We start from the raw sequence: 17,858 nt of genomic DNA, 5'->3' as shown, positions 1-17,858 counted from the left end.
GCAGAAAACCCTAACAAAACAGTGGAAAACAATCCAATAAAAACAATGAAATACACACAAAAAACAGTACAGAAAAAAAGAAAATATATCTAAACATATCAAAAGATAATTAGACATCATGAATTAAATGTGATGATAATTTCCTTTTAAAATGTTCTAAGGATAACAAGCTCTTGATAACATGTATTTTGGTGTTCCATATTTGTACACCACAATATCTGAGGGATTACTGGCCATGTTTTTTTATTCGTAACACTTGAAGTACATTTTATTGCTGAATGCAGGATTTGAACTTGTAATGAAGTATTTATTACAATGAGGTTTTTGCTGTCAAGTAAATAATCTGAATACTTCTTCCACCACTGGTGCATGCTTTTTTTACATCATGCCGAAGTATTTTTAAAACTCATCCCCTACCTGAGCGCCCCGCCTGCTGCACACTGGTTGTTATTACAGCATGGTCCCTGCATGTGTCTTCACCTGTTTTGTAATCACTTTATAACGCAATAAAATAAAAAAGTACTGCTTATATATTTATTTATTTTACTTATTTATGTTTTCTCTTGTTTCCCCTATCCTCTACACATAGAAGGAGAGATATCTGTATGTGTATTGATAGATATGTGTGCGTATGTACAGTATATGTAAATTACCACCTAGCCCTGCTATTGTCCCTTTGTTTTGTTTTTGTTCTTTATTTGTCTTTCTCTGTATTATCTTGTCTTCACCTGTTTTGTAATCACTTTATAATGCAATAAAATAAAAAAAAAAGTACTGCTTACATGTTAATACATCAATGATGATGATGATCCATTAATATAATAATATGAAACTGACAGGGGCCATTTTGCATGGTGAGTACTTTTATTCTTGATACTTGAAGTACATTTTATCGCTGAATGCAGGATTTGAACTTCTAATGAAGTATTTTTTACAATGAGGTTTATTTACTGTCAACTAAATAATCTGAATACTTCTTCTACCACTGGTGCTATGCTTTTCAAATCTCTGACATCATGCAGAAGTATTTTTAAAACTCATCCCCATTATCTGTATGTGTATGTATAGATATGTGTGCATATGTAGTATATGTGTATTTAAGAGTAGTTATATGTCATATATTACCACCTAGACTTGATATTGTCCCCTTTTTTTGTTTTTGTTTTTTGTTATTTGTCTTTCTCTGTATAATATCTTTTTTTATATATATATATATAAATATACCCCTGCATGTGTCTTCACCTGTTTTGTAATCACTTTATAACGCAATAAAATAAAATAAAATAAAAAAGTACTGCTTACATATTAATACATCAATGATGATGATGATCCAATAATATAATAATATAATAATATTTATTTATTTAAAAAGGATCCCCATTAGCTGATACCAATGACACCACCTAGTCTTCCTGGGTTCCGAAATCAAGTACATTACATTTATCACATACATACTACATACAACATCATATTTGTATTACACTAATAACATTCAAATTTTCCAAACATATATAAATTGAATATATATATAAAATGTATATATAATATGATACTGACAGGGGCCAATTTGCATGATGAGTACTTTTATTCTTGACACTTGAAGTACATTTTATTGCTGAATGCAGGATTTTCACTTATAATGAAGTATTTCTACAATGAGGTTTTGCTGTAAATAATCTGAATACTTCTTCCCTTGCATGCTTTTTTGTTGTATCATGCAGAAGTCATCCCCTACCTGAGCACCCCTCCTGCTGCACCCTGGCTGTCATTACAGCCTGGCAGCAGCAGCAGGTGCAGTAGCAGCCTGTGACCTCCAGGAGGCAGCCGACGTTGACTCTCAGAGTCTGCAGTCAAAAGATAAAGATGGCGGTGCGGAAGAAAGACGGCGGCCCGAATGTAAAATATTTCGAAGCGTCTGACACCGTTTCTCAGTTTGATAATGTCCGCGTGTGGCTGGGGAAGAATTACAAAAAGGTACTGAACCGCATGTTTTGTATCCACACATACACACACACTGAGCTTAGCAGTGAAATGTGGTTGACTTACCTATTGGGCAGAGGCAGTGACAAAGAGAAGGAGGGAGGGTGCTGCTGTAGTCCAGCTGTTTGATTCTCTCTAGCCGGGATACAAAAGGATGCTGAGACAACAACCAGCTGCAACACATGCAGACGAGAATGGAGGCTGCATGTGTAGGTTATTGTAGCTGAAGTGATGTCTAAAGCAGAACATAAGCAGTCAGGAGAGGGTGATGTTTTTTTGCAGAAAAAGGGGGGTGACTTTAGCCGGCCTAGCTGGTTGGCTAATGCAGCTCAGATCCAGATGTTGGCTCTGTGGCGCGCGGCGCCGACTGAAGCCCATCTGGAGTAACACTGAGCTGGTGTGCTGCTGTTTTAGACACACTGATTTAACCTAATAACTGCACTATTTCTTTTAAAAAACACGACAATAATTATAATGAATTATATTTACCATTGTATCCCCATATCAGATATTACAATAATGGTTAAGTTACCAAGAATAATAAAGAAGATATAGCAATGCTCCCTCCATAATGGACCATATGAGCACACTGTAGTGTACTTTTATGTGTGCTCTCTGTGGCTGGGAAGCTCCATTAATAACAGCACTATTTCTTTAAAAACACGACAATAATAATAATAAACTATATTTACCATTGTATCCCCATATCAGATATTACAAAGCATATAAGTTACCAAGAATAATAAAGAAGATATAGCACCACACTTAGCACCATATGAGCACACTGTAGTGTACTTTTATGTGTCCTCTCTGTGGCTGGGAACCTCCATTAAGTTATATTACAATTATAAAAGGAAATACTTTGTACAAGGCACATTAAGAACATATACATATCAGGAATGTAGATACATATGATATTTCTTTAAAAACAGGACAATAATAATAATGAACTATATTTACCATTGTATCCCCGTATCAGATATTACAAAGCATATAAGTTGCCAAGAATAATAAAGAAGATATAGCAATGCTCCCTCCATAATTGATTCAAGATTCAAGATGTTTATTGTTATACAAGTACAATCATGTGAAATGCTTTTTTGCTGGGAAGCTCCATTAAAAATAACAAGTTATATTACAATTATAAAAGGAAATACTTTGTACAAGGGCATATTAAGATCATATACATATCAGGAAGTATGAATGTACATATATAAGAAATACTTTGTACAAGGCATATTAAGAACATATACATTAAGAACATATATGATACAACTTTATTGTCAGTTTGCACTGAAATTCATTTTGCATCCATAGGCAGCTTAGTTTGAGAAAAAGTACACATACAGTAGACGTACTGTTACCATAGACAGACAGACGAGTAAGACACATCAGACAAAAAACAAAACACATCACAATTATTCATACATAACCCATTACAAAATGACCATCTGTCCTCTGGATTTACATGTCTTTGTACAGTATATACAGTATAAGATATATGATTGAGGTACTTTTTGCGTGAGAAGGTTACGTATGAATTATCTATTTAAAAGTCTGATGGCCTGGGGGAAAAAAACTGTCCCTTAGTCTGCTGGTGAGAGTCCTGGGGGTCCTGTATCTTCTACCAGAGGGCAGGAGGGAGAACAAGCTGTTGTGGGGGGGGTGTCTTGTCCTTAATGACCCTCAGAGACTTCCTGAGGCATCGCTGGGTGTACAGCTCCTGCAGGCTGGGCAGCTCGCACCCGGTGATGTGTTGGGCCGAGCGCACCATCCATCCCAGCGCCTTATGGTCCACGTTGGTGCAGCTGCCTTACCAGGTGGTGAAGCAGCCTGTCAGGAGGCCCTCTATGGTGCCTCGGTAGAAGTCCCTGAGAATTTGTGGTTTCAGTCTAAAAGTCCTTAAGAGTGTCCTCAGAGCGTACAGTCTCTGTTGGGCCTTCCTGACTACAGCGGTGGTGTGGGTGGCCCATGTCAGGTTCTTATGGATGTTGACACCCAGGTGTTTAAAGGTGTCCACCCTCTCCACCGCTGTGCCGTTGATGGTGACTGGGGACCACACATAGCACCCATGAGCACACTGTAGTGTACTTTTATGTGTCCTCTCTGTGTATTGACTTGTCTCTGTGTGTTGATGTCCTCTCCAGTACATCCAGGCTGAGCCCCCTACCAACAAGTCTCTGTCTAGCCTGGTGGTCCAGCTGCTCCAGTTCCAGGAGGAGGTGTTCGGTCGACATGTCAGCAACCCTCCGCTCACCAAGCTGCCGGTATGTCTGTCTCCTTTTATCTCTGCCATTCACACACATACATAACTTTACCTCCACTGAGACGTTTTTTTTTTTTGTGTCTGCAGATGAAATGTTTTCTGGACTTCAAGTCAGGTGGGGCTCTCTGCCACATCCTGGCTGCTGCCTACAAGTTCAAGAGTGACCAAGGATGGTAAGGCTTTCTTTCTAGCTGCTATAAATGTTTTCTAAAAAGAAAATTAATTATCTAAGTGCTCTGAGTACTCTTGTATTTTGGCTATGTAGCCGTTTCATGTGTAACTCCAGTCTAATTTCCTGGTAGGCGCAGGTTTGACTTCCAGAATCCGTCGAGGATGGACCGAAATGTGGAGATGTTCATGACGATTGAGAAGTCCTTAGTGCAGGTGAGTTTGCCTCAAAGCTTCTCTCTATGTATGATTGCAACACACTTTACCTGGACTGCCAAAATACAATTGTGCATGTTTTCAGTTCTGATTTTTTGAGGTGTAATAACAGTATTTATTTTGTTATTTTTATATAAAAGAAAGCGTCTTTCACACACTTTTACAACATTCCCACAATTTGCCATAATTACAGTTGTTTTTAAGAGATCAACTGTGAGCTCCAGCAGGAGTCAGTTGACACATTTCCGTTGTTTGTTTTCTGCTGCAGGCACCACAGTTAAATGGCCGTAAAGAAAATACTCTCTTTGAGAGGTTGCGTGTCTCACAATTGCATCATATTTGTGGAGTCTCTGAGAATCAGGCTGCCTGAGGGCGCCCAGTCATGTGACTTGACCAGTAATCCTACTTAATCAGTCCTGCAGTTACACTACAAGATCATTCAGCTCTTCTAATCTGAAAAGCTCAGCAACACAGACAGAGTTTTAATTGAGATTATATAGATTTATATATATATATATATATATATATTGTTCTGCCTATTTGAATTTACGAGGTTCACTCATTCACACACCTGCTGCATTTCTTTATTTCAGAACAACTGCCTGAGTAGACCGGTCATCTACCTGAGCTCTGACATAGAGCCAAAACTGCTCGGGAAACTGAAAGACATCATCAAAAGACATCAGGTGTGTTTTTTTGTTTTGTTAAAAGTCTCAGTATTACAGAGCGAAAACTTGCTCCACACTTGACTGCATGTGAGGCCTTTAGTCAGAATAAAGAAAGTATTTTAATGTTGTAAACTTAACTCATGGTTTCCTTGTGACTCTTTATCTGTTGCAGGGCTCAGTAACTGAGGACAAGGCCTCCAGCTCCCACGTTGTTGTTCCTATTCCCACCAGCCTGGAGGAAGGTGAGGCTTCAGATATTGTATTTAAGCACAGTTTGTTGTTTTTAATGTGAATTCTGCTGCAATGACTTGCTTTGTGCTGATATTTTTTTCTCTTTTTTGATCCAGAGGAGTGGGTGCGTCCCGTGATGAAGAGAGATAAGCAAGTGCTGCTCCACTGGGGATATTTTCCTGACAGGTTGGTGCTGAGTTTACAGAGATATGAACACCATTCAACATTTTACACTTAACTGAAAACTGTTGCCTCATCTTATTATGGAAATATAACACAGTTCCCACACTGTCGAGTGGATCTGATACTTTACTGCTCTTAAATCCAAAAGCTTAAGTTACACCTTTGTCTACCTGAGATGTTTTTACAAGCCCAAACTTGTAATCTTTCCCCTGCCTTAACCTTTGACCTTGCTCCTCTCACCATTTAGTTATGATACGTGGATCCAGGCCAGTGAGATTGAGGCTTCTGTGGAGGATCCTCCCGGCCTAGAAAAGCCCAGGAAGGTATTTAAATTCTTGTCATGCTTTGTTATTAAAGTATAGAACTTTTTTTGTATTTTGTTCATTCTTGTCAATCCATTTTTCTGTCATCCATTCCCAATTTATAAAATCTGTCTTTTATTCTCCCTTAATTTTAACTTTTTTTTTTGACAAATCCTGTTTTAATATCTGCTTACATATCCCAGATTTTTTTCAAATTGTTTTATTAATTTTTCAAATAGTATCAAACAACTATAACAGAGTGCAGTACACTATAAATTACATAAGATAAGATAAGATAAAATAAAATATTCCTTTATTAGTCCCACAGTGGGACATTTTCAGAGTACAGCAGCAAAGGGGATAGTGCAAAAAACAAGAAGCGGCATTAATAAACAAAAATCAGATACAACACAGTGCAAAAAGCAAAGCAAAAGTAGACAGGCATATAAAATATGAACAATTTAAATATTATTAATTTACAGTAGTAGTAGTAATAGTAATAGTAGTAATTTACATAGTATATATTATACACAGACAGAAAAGCAACATAATAGAGAAACAACAAAAAGTCAACAACGAGAGAAAGAGAAAAAAATCCATCCAGACAAGAACGAAAAGCACCCCATTTCTTTCACATGAAGATCACAAAGTTCAGGACTGTCTGCTGTTGGTCGCGTCACCTTTGGCTAGGGCTGTGTATTGACAAAAAGCTGGCGATACGATACGTATCATGAAACAGGGGTGACGATTCGATATATAACGATGTATTGGGATACTGTTAGCAAGGTGATATATTGCGATTTTTAAAAATCTAATTTTAGGAAAACTGTCACAGTATAAAGAACACACCATCATATGCATACAATCTTTGTAAAGAAAGTTTACTTTTTTATGCAGTCAGAACAGTGGGATCTGTGTTTATCACAGTCCCTGTAAAATCCAACATCATAGCACTTTGAGAGGACACAAACACTGAGAGGGCGCATCTCTTTACAAATCAAATAGTAGTATTGACTGAGTTCATCTTTACATGTAAACTATTAATTAAAATAATATATAAAAATATTGATACAGGGTTTTTGAGAATCGCGATATTCAATATTTTTGATATTTTCTTACACCCCTACCTTTGACCTTGCCTTCGTCCAAGTGACTGTGTCCAGCACCGGTACTCCGTCCTGAAGATTTCCAGGTCAGGAAAGACGACCAGTGCTGTATCTGCTTATTCCTGTTCTTTATTGAGCCTAAATGACACTTATGCGCTTCAGCCTTTTCTTTATTATATAAACCTGTCAGGGGACTGTAGTGTGTGCACAGAGCTGATAGCTCCGTAGTTTGGCAACAGTACTCTTCTCATGTTTTTCTCTCTGTGCAAAACATCCATGAATGAAGTGCTCTGGCAAATTGGCACTTTGAGCAACAGATCTTAACTCTGGCACTTAGCTGAACCGTAAATTCAAAGCAGCGTCAGAAGCTCTTGTTGTGTATTCAGAGCATCACTCGCTCAAGGAGTTCAGCGCTCACAAGGACATGATAGTAAGAGCAGTGAAGCGTTCAAATGTTTGGAGCTGTATTCACGCAAAAATCAGCACACTGGCTTAGTTTGCTATCAAGAATCGTCACTCGGTTTACTCACAGAGGAGAGTTCTCCCTCAGACCACAACTTCAAAGTGACATAATTAATATTAGCTGCATTTGTCTCCTTTATTGTGCTCGCATGCTGTATTTAGGTGTCTGTAGAGTTGTTTTTACGCAAACGTAAATCATTAAAAACTTCCATTGAACACTAACAAATGTATTGTCTTTTGAATCCAGCCATTATTGCCCAAATAGAGTAGTCTATAAAACCAACATATGATCCAGAAAACACACCCACTACTGATCTTAGCAACATTATTTCTGCTGTGGGTCCACTTAAAGAATTAGTGTTTTAATTGAATTTCTAGACTAGGTATCTGAATCCATGCATACAAGGTTAAATTGTGCCATGTTGAAATTGACTGTTGGGGATTTCTAGAAGATGTAGCTGAAAAAGTGAGCGGAGTGTGCAACACTACCTGTTTAAACTGTGAAATAAGTTGGTGACATTTCAGTTTTGGTCACACATTGTATGTTCTCTGTTCACAGGTCCATGCCAAGTGGATTTTAGACCTGGACCAGTATAACGAGTGGATGAATGAGGAGGACTATGAAGTGGGCGAGGGCTGCCCTAAGAGGAAGAGGATCTCAGCCAAGACCCTGACAGACGAGGTGACCACGCCGGACGAGCGGAGGGACAAGAAGCCTGGCAGTGCCAAGAAGAGGAAGAGGTCACCGTCGCCCTCTCCGACCCCTCCGCCTCAGGAGAGCAAGAAGAAGAATACCAAAAAAGGGTCGGTGACCAGACGTGTCTTGATGCAATGATGTCACTCTCGTGAGCTGTTAAAGAATGATGTGTTGCAGAACCAGTTGTATGCAGTATAGTAAAATAATGTCCTGTGTATGTGCTTGTGCGTGTGTGGACAGGCCAACGACCCCGTACACCAAGTCTAAGCGGGGTCAAAGGGAGGAGGAACAGGAGGATCTTAGTAAAGACTTGGATGAAGCCTCACCTGTTCCAGCATCTGAGGAGGGAAACCCACCTAAGACAAGTACACATATGTTCAGAATATACATAAAAATAACCATATATGAATATTAAAATGAACCTCAATTGTCCCCTTCAAGACTTTAAAGTAGTTGTTGTCTGTTACTGGCTGATAGTATATGTTCTTTGTGCAGATAACACCAAGAAGGACTCTGATTCTACTCCAGTAAAGGGAGGAACAGATATGGGTGAGCAGAACATTTTGTATGTGTCTCCTCCATCATGGCCACCAGTAACTTCTTTTACTCCCCTTTATGTGCAGTGCTAATGCACGTAAATCAGTGGAAAAGCAAGAGTGATCCACTGTAATTTGTTTATGATTAGGGCTGTCAAAGTTAATGCGATAATAACGCGTTAACACAAATTTGGTTTAACGGCACTAATTTCTTTAACGCATTAACGCAACCTCTGGAGGTTGTCCCAGACTCTGTTTTTAAGCAAAGTGAAGACATTGGCAACATATGAAACTATAAAACGTAAGGAATCCATTGGTACCAACCATGTCATACTAGCTCACCGGGAAGGAGGCTAAATAACGCTACAAACTTGCACTAAATTTTGGTGAGAAAAACCTGGCAGGGCTATTTTCGAAGGGGTCCCTTGACCTCTGACCTCAAGATATGTGAATGAATCATAGTCAAGTCAGCACACTGACACACTGACAGCTGTTGTTGCCTGTTGGGCTTGAGTTTGCCATGTTATGATTTGAGCATATTTTTTAATGCTAAATGCAGTACCTGTGAGGGTTTCTGGACAATATCTGTCATTGTTTTGTGTTGTTAATTGATTTCCAATAATAAATATATACATACATTTGCATAAAGCAGCATATTTGCCCACTCCCATGTTGATAAGAAAATTAAATATTTGACAAATCTCCCTTTTAGGTACATTTTGAACAGATAAAAAATGTGTGATTATTTTGCGATTAATCGCGATTAACTATTTTAATCGATTGACAGCCCTAATTATGATATTATCAGGTTATAAGACATCAATTTATTACTTTATCGTGGATCTGGGTTTTTCCCATGACTGTTGTCTCTCCCAACATGGAGGAACAGTATGCATTTCAAACTGTGAATAAGTCCTCTATTCATTTTGAGTTCATTTTGTATTCAGTGAATGTTATGTCGCTCTACTCGTCCATTTCATATTAACTTACGAGTCTTTTGTGATTTGAACAGACGAGCAAGAGGATGAGTCCATGGAAACAACAGGCAAGGTAAGGTAGTTTGTAAAAGTGCAGGAAAATGTTTGGACGGTGAGGAGAGTAAACTCATATATCATCATGAGCATGTGTGCTTGTGTTTAAACAGGAGGAGGAGGAAGGCTCTCCGAGCGTGAAGGGGGAACCAGTGAAAGGCTCAGACCTTCACGAGGACAACGTGACTGAGCAAACTCATCACATTATTATACCGAGCTACGCGGCCTGGTTTGACTACAACAGGTAAGAAAAATAAAAAATGAAAATGTTTTAAGTAATCTGATTTCAGATGAAAGACTGAGACGCTTTCGGCACTAGAGAGCACGACATGAGACGTAACTCAAAATGTTTAAAGTGAGTCATTGATGCGGATTTCATCTGTGAATCCTCATAATGTCTTAACTGTTTCCCTGCAGTGTTCATGCCATTGAGCGCAGAGCTCTGCCAGAGTTTTTCAATGGGAAGAACAAATCTAAAACACCGGAGATGTAAGTATTTGATCCGTACACAACACAATATTAGATGTTTTTGTTACAGGTTACATCTGGAATGATTATCTGACTAGGGATGTCAGAACACCAGAAATGTAGTAGTCGATAACAATGCTAGTGAAATTCCTCGATTCTTGATACACATTCGATACCACGATTCCCTCTCTATTATCTATTTTAAATTGCTGTGAAAACATCTTCAAACAACTGGATCTATTCAAGTTTTGCGCCAAGAACTACATTTTATAAGATTACATTTGAACACATCATGATAACATTAGAATTTACCTTTACTGAATAGAGCCTGAAAGCATCATAATGTAAATCAGTGACACCCCCAGTTAACGTTAGCTGTTAGCTCCGTGCGGGACGGTGTTGCTTCCCGGCTGCTAACAGCTAACGTAACTAGCTCTCGTCCTGCGGATTTCAACACGGATTTGTTGTTCATAATGTAGCGTGGTCAGGGAAAAAATATGGTGAGTCCCCTGGACGTATCTAGAGTGAGTTTACTGCATCCCAAACACATTTACTATCGTGCCCGGGACGACGGGACACCATTAGTCTTGAGCCCTGACTCTTTAATTAAAAAGCAGTCACATATGGTACAAGAGTAATATCTCCGTTTTCTATGCGCCTCCTTCTTTCAGTTACCTGGCGTACAGGAACTTCATGATTGACACCTACCGCCTGAACCCTCAGGAGTACCTGACGTCCACCGCCTGTCGCAGGAACCTGGCAGGAGACGTGTGTGCCATCATGAGGTAGGTGGAGGCTGAATGTGAATCTTTGTACTCAATCCAGAGCTTTAACTGTCTGTATCTACACAGTCACTTGTTTGCTTCTTCCACTGCAGAGTCCACGCCTTCCTGGAGCAGTGGGGCCTGATCAACTACCAAGTGGACTCTGAGAGCCGACCCACACCCATGGGCCCCCCACCCACATCTCACTTCCACGTCCTGGCAGACACTCCGTCCAGTCTGGTGCCCCTGCAGCCCAAGACGTCTCAGGTCCATATATGTTCTCAAACACACACACACAAATAGACACATGCACACATGTTCTGGGTTATTTGACATGCATCCCCCTGTCGTTGTGTACCTGTAGACCCCTGCTACCCAGACGATGATGTCCTTCCCAGATAAAGTGAAGGAGAAACCAGCGGATCTGCAAAACTTTGGGCTGCGGACTGACATGTACAGCAAGAAGACCGTCTCTGCAAAGGTACAAGTCTAAGAAGACTTGGCACGATTATTATTATTTGGTTTGTGATTTTTAATGACAGACGATATTAACGAAATGATGGTGATATTTGTGCACAGAGCAAGAGTACAGCGAGCTCTATGAGGGAGTGGACAGAACAAGAAACACTACTACTACTCGAGGTACAAATTCTAAATTAATTGTGTGATGATGCAGATAATTCCTTTCGTAAACGTGAGAATAAGACAGTAGAAATGCGGAGCTAAATGTAGTCCTTGCTTGTCTCAGGGGTTGGAGATGTACAAGGACGACTGGAACAAGGTTTCAGAACATGTAGGGAGCCGTACGCAGGATGAGTGCATCCTGCATTTCCTGCGGCTGCCCATTGAAGACCCTTACTTGGAGGATCACTCCTCGTCACTGGGACCACTGGCCTACCAGCCGGTACCTTTCAGCCAGGCAGGAAACCCTGTCATGAGCACAGTGGCCTTCCTCGCCTCTGTCGTTGACCCACGTGTGGCCTCAGCTGCAGCCAAATCTGCTCTGGGTGAGAAGATTATGTTAAAGTGAATTTATTGAATGTCATTATCGATTACTCATTAGTCATCCCCAAATCTAAATTTTGCTTTACACCTTGACATGTCTCTCTCCCTCTCAGAGGAGTTTTCTCGTATGAAGGAGGAGGTTCCTGCAGCGCTTGTTGAGGCTCATGTGCGGCGGGTGGAGGAGGCAGCGAGGGTCAGTGGCAGACAGGACCCGCTGTATGGCCTTGAGGGTAGTGGCATTGCAGGCACTGGCCTGGAGGAGGGAGAAAGACCTGGTAGGATGGACACACTCACGTACAGCATGCAAAATTGCAAAAAAGAAAAAAAACTTTGAACTGAAAAATAAAAAGTGACTTGTCTTATCTCTAGATGAAAGCAGTGATGAAAGTAAGAGTGACAGCCAACCAGGTGAAGAGAAGAGGGAGGCCAAGGTATGATGCATGTTCGTTACAATTTAATGTTTCTGATTTGTGAGTTCTGCTGCTGAACTGCTGCGAAGCTCATTGTGCCATGTTTGCTTTCCCACACAGGACAGCAAAGATGGAGCGACTGAGGAAGAGGAGAAGCAGGCGGAGAATGGGAAGAAGGAAGAAGAAAGAGGAAGAGAACAAGAAGGAGAGAGGGAGGCGGACAAAACAGAGTCAGAGATGGGTACGAAAATGCATCTCAGTCAGATACGGGAAATACAGTGTTCTTGTTTCAAAGGTGAAAAAAAAGGAATGTTTTTTCCTCGTAGGCGATGGAGAGAAGGAGAAGGATGGAAAAGAGGGCACAGAGGAAGGACAAAGAGAAGCAGAGAGTGAAGGAGAGAGGAAGGCTAAGGTGGAGCGTGACGTGGGAGAGGGGAACCTGGCCACTGCTGCTGCATCTGCGCTCGCTGCTGCTGCAGTCAAAGCCAAGGTAGAGTTAATTATCACCTCAACTTGCTGTTTCCTTCATCACCCTGAGAAGAATAACGTTATGTTTTCGGGCTGACTTTAGGTTGACTTTTTTATGACATGCTATACTATGACTTTTTAATGACATTTTCATGACAAACTATACAGACTTTTAATGACATACTATACTATACATTTTTATGACTTTTTTTGTGACATACTTTACTATGACTTATATTTTCATGACATATTATACTATAACTTTTTTCTGTCATTTTTTCCCAAATGTTATTCTTTGACTTTTATTTATAAAATTATTTTATAATGTACTATAACTTGACTTTTTTGTAATGAAATTCCATGACATAAGATACAATGGCTTTTTTGACATTGTTTTTTATGACATACTATACTGTGACTTTTTTCACTTTTTTCGACAAACTATAGTATGACTTTTTTTTATATTTTTTTTCGTCATACAATATTATGATTTTTTTTATCACTTTTTTCGACATACTATACTATGACTTTTTTTAATAATTTTTTCGTCATACAATATTATGACTTTTTCACTTTTTTCGACATACTATACTATGACTTTTTCCACTTTTTTGACAAACTAGTATGACTTTTTTTATAATTTTTTTCATCACACTGACTTTTTTTTACCACTTTTTTCTACATACAATACTATGACTTTTAATCGACACACTTTTCTATGGCTTTTTTTCCACTTTTTTTCGACATATTATAATATTACTTTTTTTGATATACTATACCTTGACTTTTTCATGACTTTTTCTACTTACCACCACCTGAATGTGGAAGTCAAATACACAAAAAAGCATTCCTCAAGTATATCGTGTGAAATAGCTCAGCTGGTAGATACCTGGTTGGAATGCTGAAGGTTGTGGGTTTGATCCTTATGCAGGGCAGTTGGTTTTCAGGTCTAACTTCACATGAAGAAGTCAAATACAAAAAGCAACAACATCTGTTGTATTTGGTCAGATAGCTCAGTGTGGTAGATAACTGGTTAGGATACTGAAGGTTGTGTGATCGATCCTTATGTGGCACAGACAGTTTGACTTTTTTATCACTCTTTTCGACATACTATATTATGACTTTTTTATAATTTTTTGCAAAATAATATACCATGATTTATTTTTTCGACATACTACACTATGACTTTTTTATGAATTTTTATAACATACTATACTATGACTTTTTTCATGACTTCTTCGATAGACTATACCTTGACTTTTTCATGACTTTTTTGTACATACCACCACCCGAATGAAGAAGTCAAATACACAAAGAAACATTATTATATGTGGAATAGCTCAGCTGGCAGATATCTGGTTGGAACGCTGAAGATTATGGGTTTGACGTTTTAATGATTTTTTCGGCATACTGTATGTTCACCATGTTGTTGGAGGCATGCAACTACAAGGTGGTAATTCTTCTTATTTTCACATTTTCTCTAATATAAATTTCTCCTTCACTTTCTTCGTAGCACCTGGCTGCAGTGGAAGAGAGGAAGATCAAATCTCTTGTGGCTCTGCTGGTGGAGACCCAAATGAAGAAGCTGGAGATTAAACTGCGACACTTTGAAGAGTTGGAAACCATCATGGACAGAGAAAGGGAGGCTGTGAGTGAGGGATTCTGGGATATGTAGTATCTTAACAGAGTTATCAACCTAATTACAGTACAAAAACTTTAACTTTTTACTTTTTGTGTGTGTAGTTGGAGTACCAGCGTCAGCAGCTGCTGGCTGACCGTCAGTCCTTTCACATGGAGCAGTTGAAATACGCTGAGATGAGGGCCCGCCAGCAGCACTTCCAGCAGATTCAGCACCAGCAGCACAGCCAGGCCACGGGCCCTCATGCCAACCAGGCTGCCCCAGCTCCAGCTCCACCAGCCCAGGGCCAGCCTGCAAGTCAGCAAGCTCCCAGCACACCAGTGCCACAGCCGGCCCCCAGCCCTGCGCCTCCAGCTGCAGCTTCTGCCCCGACCCCTGAATCCCAACCACCTCAGGGTGCTCACACCTCGCCCCCCCGCCCCCCAGGCGCAACCTCAGCTTCCCACTCAAGCTCCAGCACCAGCACTACTCCTGTACTCCATGGTGAGTTTAAAGTTAAAGCACCATTTCGACCAGAACCTTTTTTAATACATGTAATACATTAATTATTTTAGTATATTCGTTTGCTATTTCTTTGCTATTTTTCAGCTCTTCGATCTGAATAGCCGTTGTCAAATATTTAAATGATTATAATTTGCGTGGGTGCCAATTAGTCCCTTTGCTAGATAATATACTAAATTCTTGACGCATACACTATCAGCTTTATTTGAAATATTTTCCCTGTTAACTTTACTTGAGCTCTCAAAACAATGTGTCAAAAAGTTGTACTTCTCAACATTGTTCTGCTCTTCCCCCGTTTCACCCCTCACAGAGCCCACCGCCCCTCTTCCCGGGGAAACACTCCACCCCTCCGCTCCGGTCCCACCTCCACAGTGAGAGAAAAATACATGCCTGAGAATCCGAATGACTCTGACCACTTTGAATCCTGCCGGTATCATCTGAAATGAAGAAGTCATAAACCGAAGGAAGTGAACACAACTTTCATGTTCAGCTCTTTTTATTTAGTTTTTTTTTTTTTTTAGAACAATTGATGCGAGAAAGAAAAATATGATTACATCTTAATCAAACCAGCTCTACTTTGACTCTCTGTTGAAAAAGAAGTCCCTTTTAAATTCAATCTGCCTATGAAGAAAATGTACTTTCAAACAGAAGCTGTTCATCCCGTGCGGTCGGTTGGACAGCAACATCTCACGTCATAATTTTAAGCTTAACACCAGAGATCTGGTGAACTAAGAGGGTCTTACCATCATGCTGCCACTCAAGGAGACGAAGAGAAAAGACTCATCTTGTTTTTTCAGTGTTTTGGACATTGTTGTCACAGCTTGTGAAGTCTCGTGCTTCACTATCTCTCCAGAGCCCCCCCATCCTGTACTGTAGGTACTAATTAAATATATGTAAGACAAAAATGCACTTTTAACATGTTTCCCAAGGTCTCATTGAAAGACTTGAAGCATCCATGAAATTGAACTTTAGCACTTATATCATCGTTTTATTGTCTTAAATACTCTTTCATGCTGAAGGTTTTGGAAACTTGATTGGGAATGTTACTTTTTCCTCTCTATTTTTATCTGTATTACATGGACAAACGGTCACTCTACAGGGTCTGGCCTGGAGGTCACATGTCTAAAACTAACGTCCCTCTCCAGAGAAATGTCTGTAATGAATGAAAACAAATCAAAAGCCAGTTGGAAATTAAGTTGGTTTGGATGCAGTTTGAGACAATGTACTGTAAACTGGATTTTCTGTTACAAACACACCTTACGTTGCCCTGTAATGTTAATATTTGAAAGTACTGACAGCATGAGATCATCATCCTGAAGAGACCTCTCTTTAAATATATCTTAATAATGTCCCTCCTTTCAACAGCACTTAGAGAAAAACATGTCAGCGAGGAGCTTCATGTTTTTCAGATCTGGAAGAACTCAAAGCATCCAGGTTGTAGTTTTGTGAGGAATGTAGTTTTGTTCAAAAGGAATGACTGAAAGTCTGAGAATAATAATTCTACCAGTGAAGTGTTTTATTCATAATTGACTTTGTGTTAATTGCTCAACCAAAATGTTTTTATAATCATGTGTATCTCACATTTATTCAGTGAGTTTTATTGTGGTTGCTTGGGAATTGAGAGGATTTTTTTAGCAGCTTGTTTTTCGCTGGTGCATTTCAAGTTACACATGGAAGAAATGTGAATGCTGTCAAAAAAACAAGAGAGCTTGCACCTTAAACAGCTGACAATGAAGAATTGTGTCCTTAATATCTGCAACAATATCCTCACTTTTTATCCTATCAATTTTTATAATTTTTTACTGTCTGTTTTTCCATCTCCTTTCTTTGATATGTCAACATTGTAACTGTATATTATTACCTTTGTAGCCTATATTTACCCTCTCCACTGTTGTGTATGAATCAGGCAGGTTTGTTGAATCTGTCTTGAGATGTGACTGTGAGCATGTGTGTATGTGAACGCATGCCATTAAGATCTGTAAATCACATTACCATTCAGTTTTATTTCCAGTGCCATTCGTCGTGTGTCGCAAAGTTTGAAGAATTAAAAAAAACAGGCTTCGTTCCACACACGACACGTCACGTCAGTGTCATGAAATATAATCCAGTCAGAAGGTGAAACTTTACAGTTAATGTCCGTCAAGCCAGTATTGCAGACCTCACCGATGTTGTGAGCGTAAATGGACTTCTTTTATCTGTGTTATTACTACATTGTGTGGATTTTGTGATATGAAATAAGTGTATGTTCAGTTTCTGTATGTTTTTCACTATGCTGAAGGTAGCAGCAATTGCATTGATTATTATACAGTAGAAATCAATTTTTCCTCAGTAAATCATCACATTCGTGCTGACAGTTACTCTGGCAGTTTGTATTAAAATAAAAGCAAAACAAAAGAGGTTCAGGTTTTAATTACAAAATGTTGGAGAAAGAATAAAGATGTGAAGAGGAAGTCATTGTGTGGAGAGGTTTGTTTTTTTTGTCAGCAACTTCACAGACGGGTAACACAAATAAGAACCACACATAAGAAGGTACAGTAAATGTCGGAATGAATAAAGTAGTTTACTGGTTTGTCAGGAAGCTGAAGAATAGAGATTCAAAGATATATCACACTACTGTTGTAATGAAATCTCTCCACTGACTACCAATTGTAAGAATACTACAAAAAAGTGATAGTATAGTATGCCATAAAAATATAATGAAAAAGCCATAGTATATTATGTCATAATAAGGTCATAAAATAGTATTTTATAAAAAGT

General features: G+C 39.2%; 1 protein-coding gene across 2 annotated transcripts; it reads left to right on the top strand.

Annotated features, from left to right (window-relative positions):
* Positions 1-1,844: 1,844 nt before the first annotated feature.
* smarcc2 (SWI/SNF related, matrix associated, actin dependent regulator of chromatin, subfamily c, member 2) lies at positions 1,845-17,551 on the top strand. 2 transcript variants are annotated; one of them, XM_037782293.1, is made up of 26 exons: positions 1,845-1,974; positions 4,128-4,247; positions 4,334-4,419; positions 4,555-4,630; positions 5,224-5,316; positions 5,471-5,540; positions 5,646-5,715; positions 5,960-6,035; positions 8,142-8,386; positions 8,520-8,644; positions 8,775-8,828; positions 9,828-9,865; positions 9,960-10,090; positions 10,264-10,335; positions 10,986-11,099; positions 11,192-11,345; positions 11,443-11,559; positions 11,658-11,720; positions 11,827-12,085; positions 12,197-12,358; positions 12,453-12,514; positions 12,614-12,734; positions 12,820-12,983; positions 14,475-14,609; positions 14,705-15,083; positions 15,412-17,551. In XM_037782293.1, exons 1-26 carry the CDS (start codon positions 1,864-1,866, stop codon positions 15,474-15,476), a joined length of 3,162 nt encoding a protein of 1,053 aa, XP_037638221.1. In that variant the 5' UTR covers positions 1,845-1,863; the 3' UTR covers positions 15,477-17,551. The 2 variants fall into 2 exon arrangements, with proteins under 2 accessions (XP_037638221.1, XP_037638210.1); XM_037782282.1 differs by having other exon boundaries at positions 4,549-4,630.
* Positions 17,552-17,858: the final 307 nt, after the last annotated feature.

This window comes from Sebastes umbrosus, chromosome 1 (assembly GCF_015220745.1).
Source record: "Sebastes umbrosus isolate fSebUmb1 chromosome 1, fSebUmb1.pri, whole genome shotgun sequence".
Taxonomy (NCBI): Eukaryota; Metazoa; Chordata; class Actinopteri; order Perciformes; family Sebastidae; genus Sebastes; species Sebastes umbrosus.
The sequence above is the reverse complement of the archived record's forward strand: the minus strand, read 5'-3'. Positions and strand labels throughout refer to the sequence as shown.

Bases quoted from the DNA above. Each gene is read 5' to 3' on its own strand.
- smarcc2 (XM_037782282.1), top strand. From the start codon at position 1,864: ATGGCGGTGCGGAAGAAAGACGGCGGCCCGAATGTAAAATATTTCGAA. The intron at 6,036-8,141 runs GTATTTAAATTC...CTCTGTTCACAG, and splicing joins GCCTAGAAAAGCCCAGGAAG to GTCCATGCCAAGTGGATTTT. The intron at 9,866-9,959 runs GTAAGGTAGTTT...GTGTTTAAACAG, and splicing joins CCATGGAAACAACAGGCAAG to GAGGAGGAGGAAGGCTCTCC.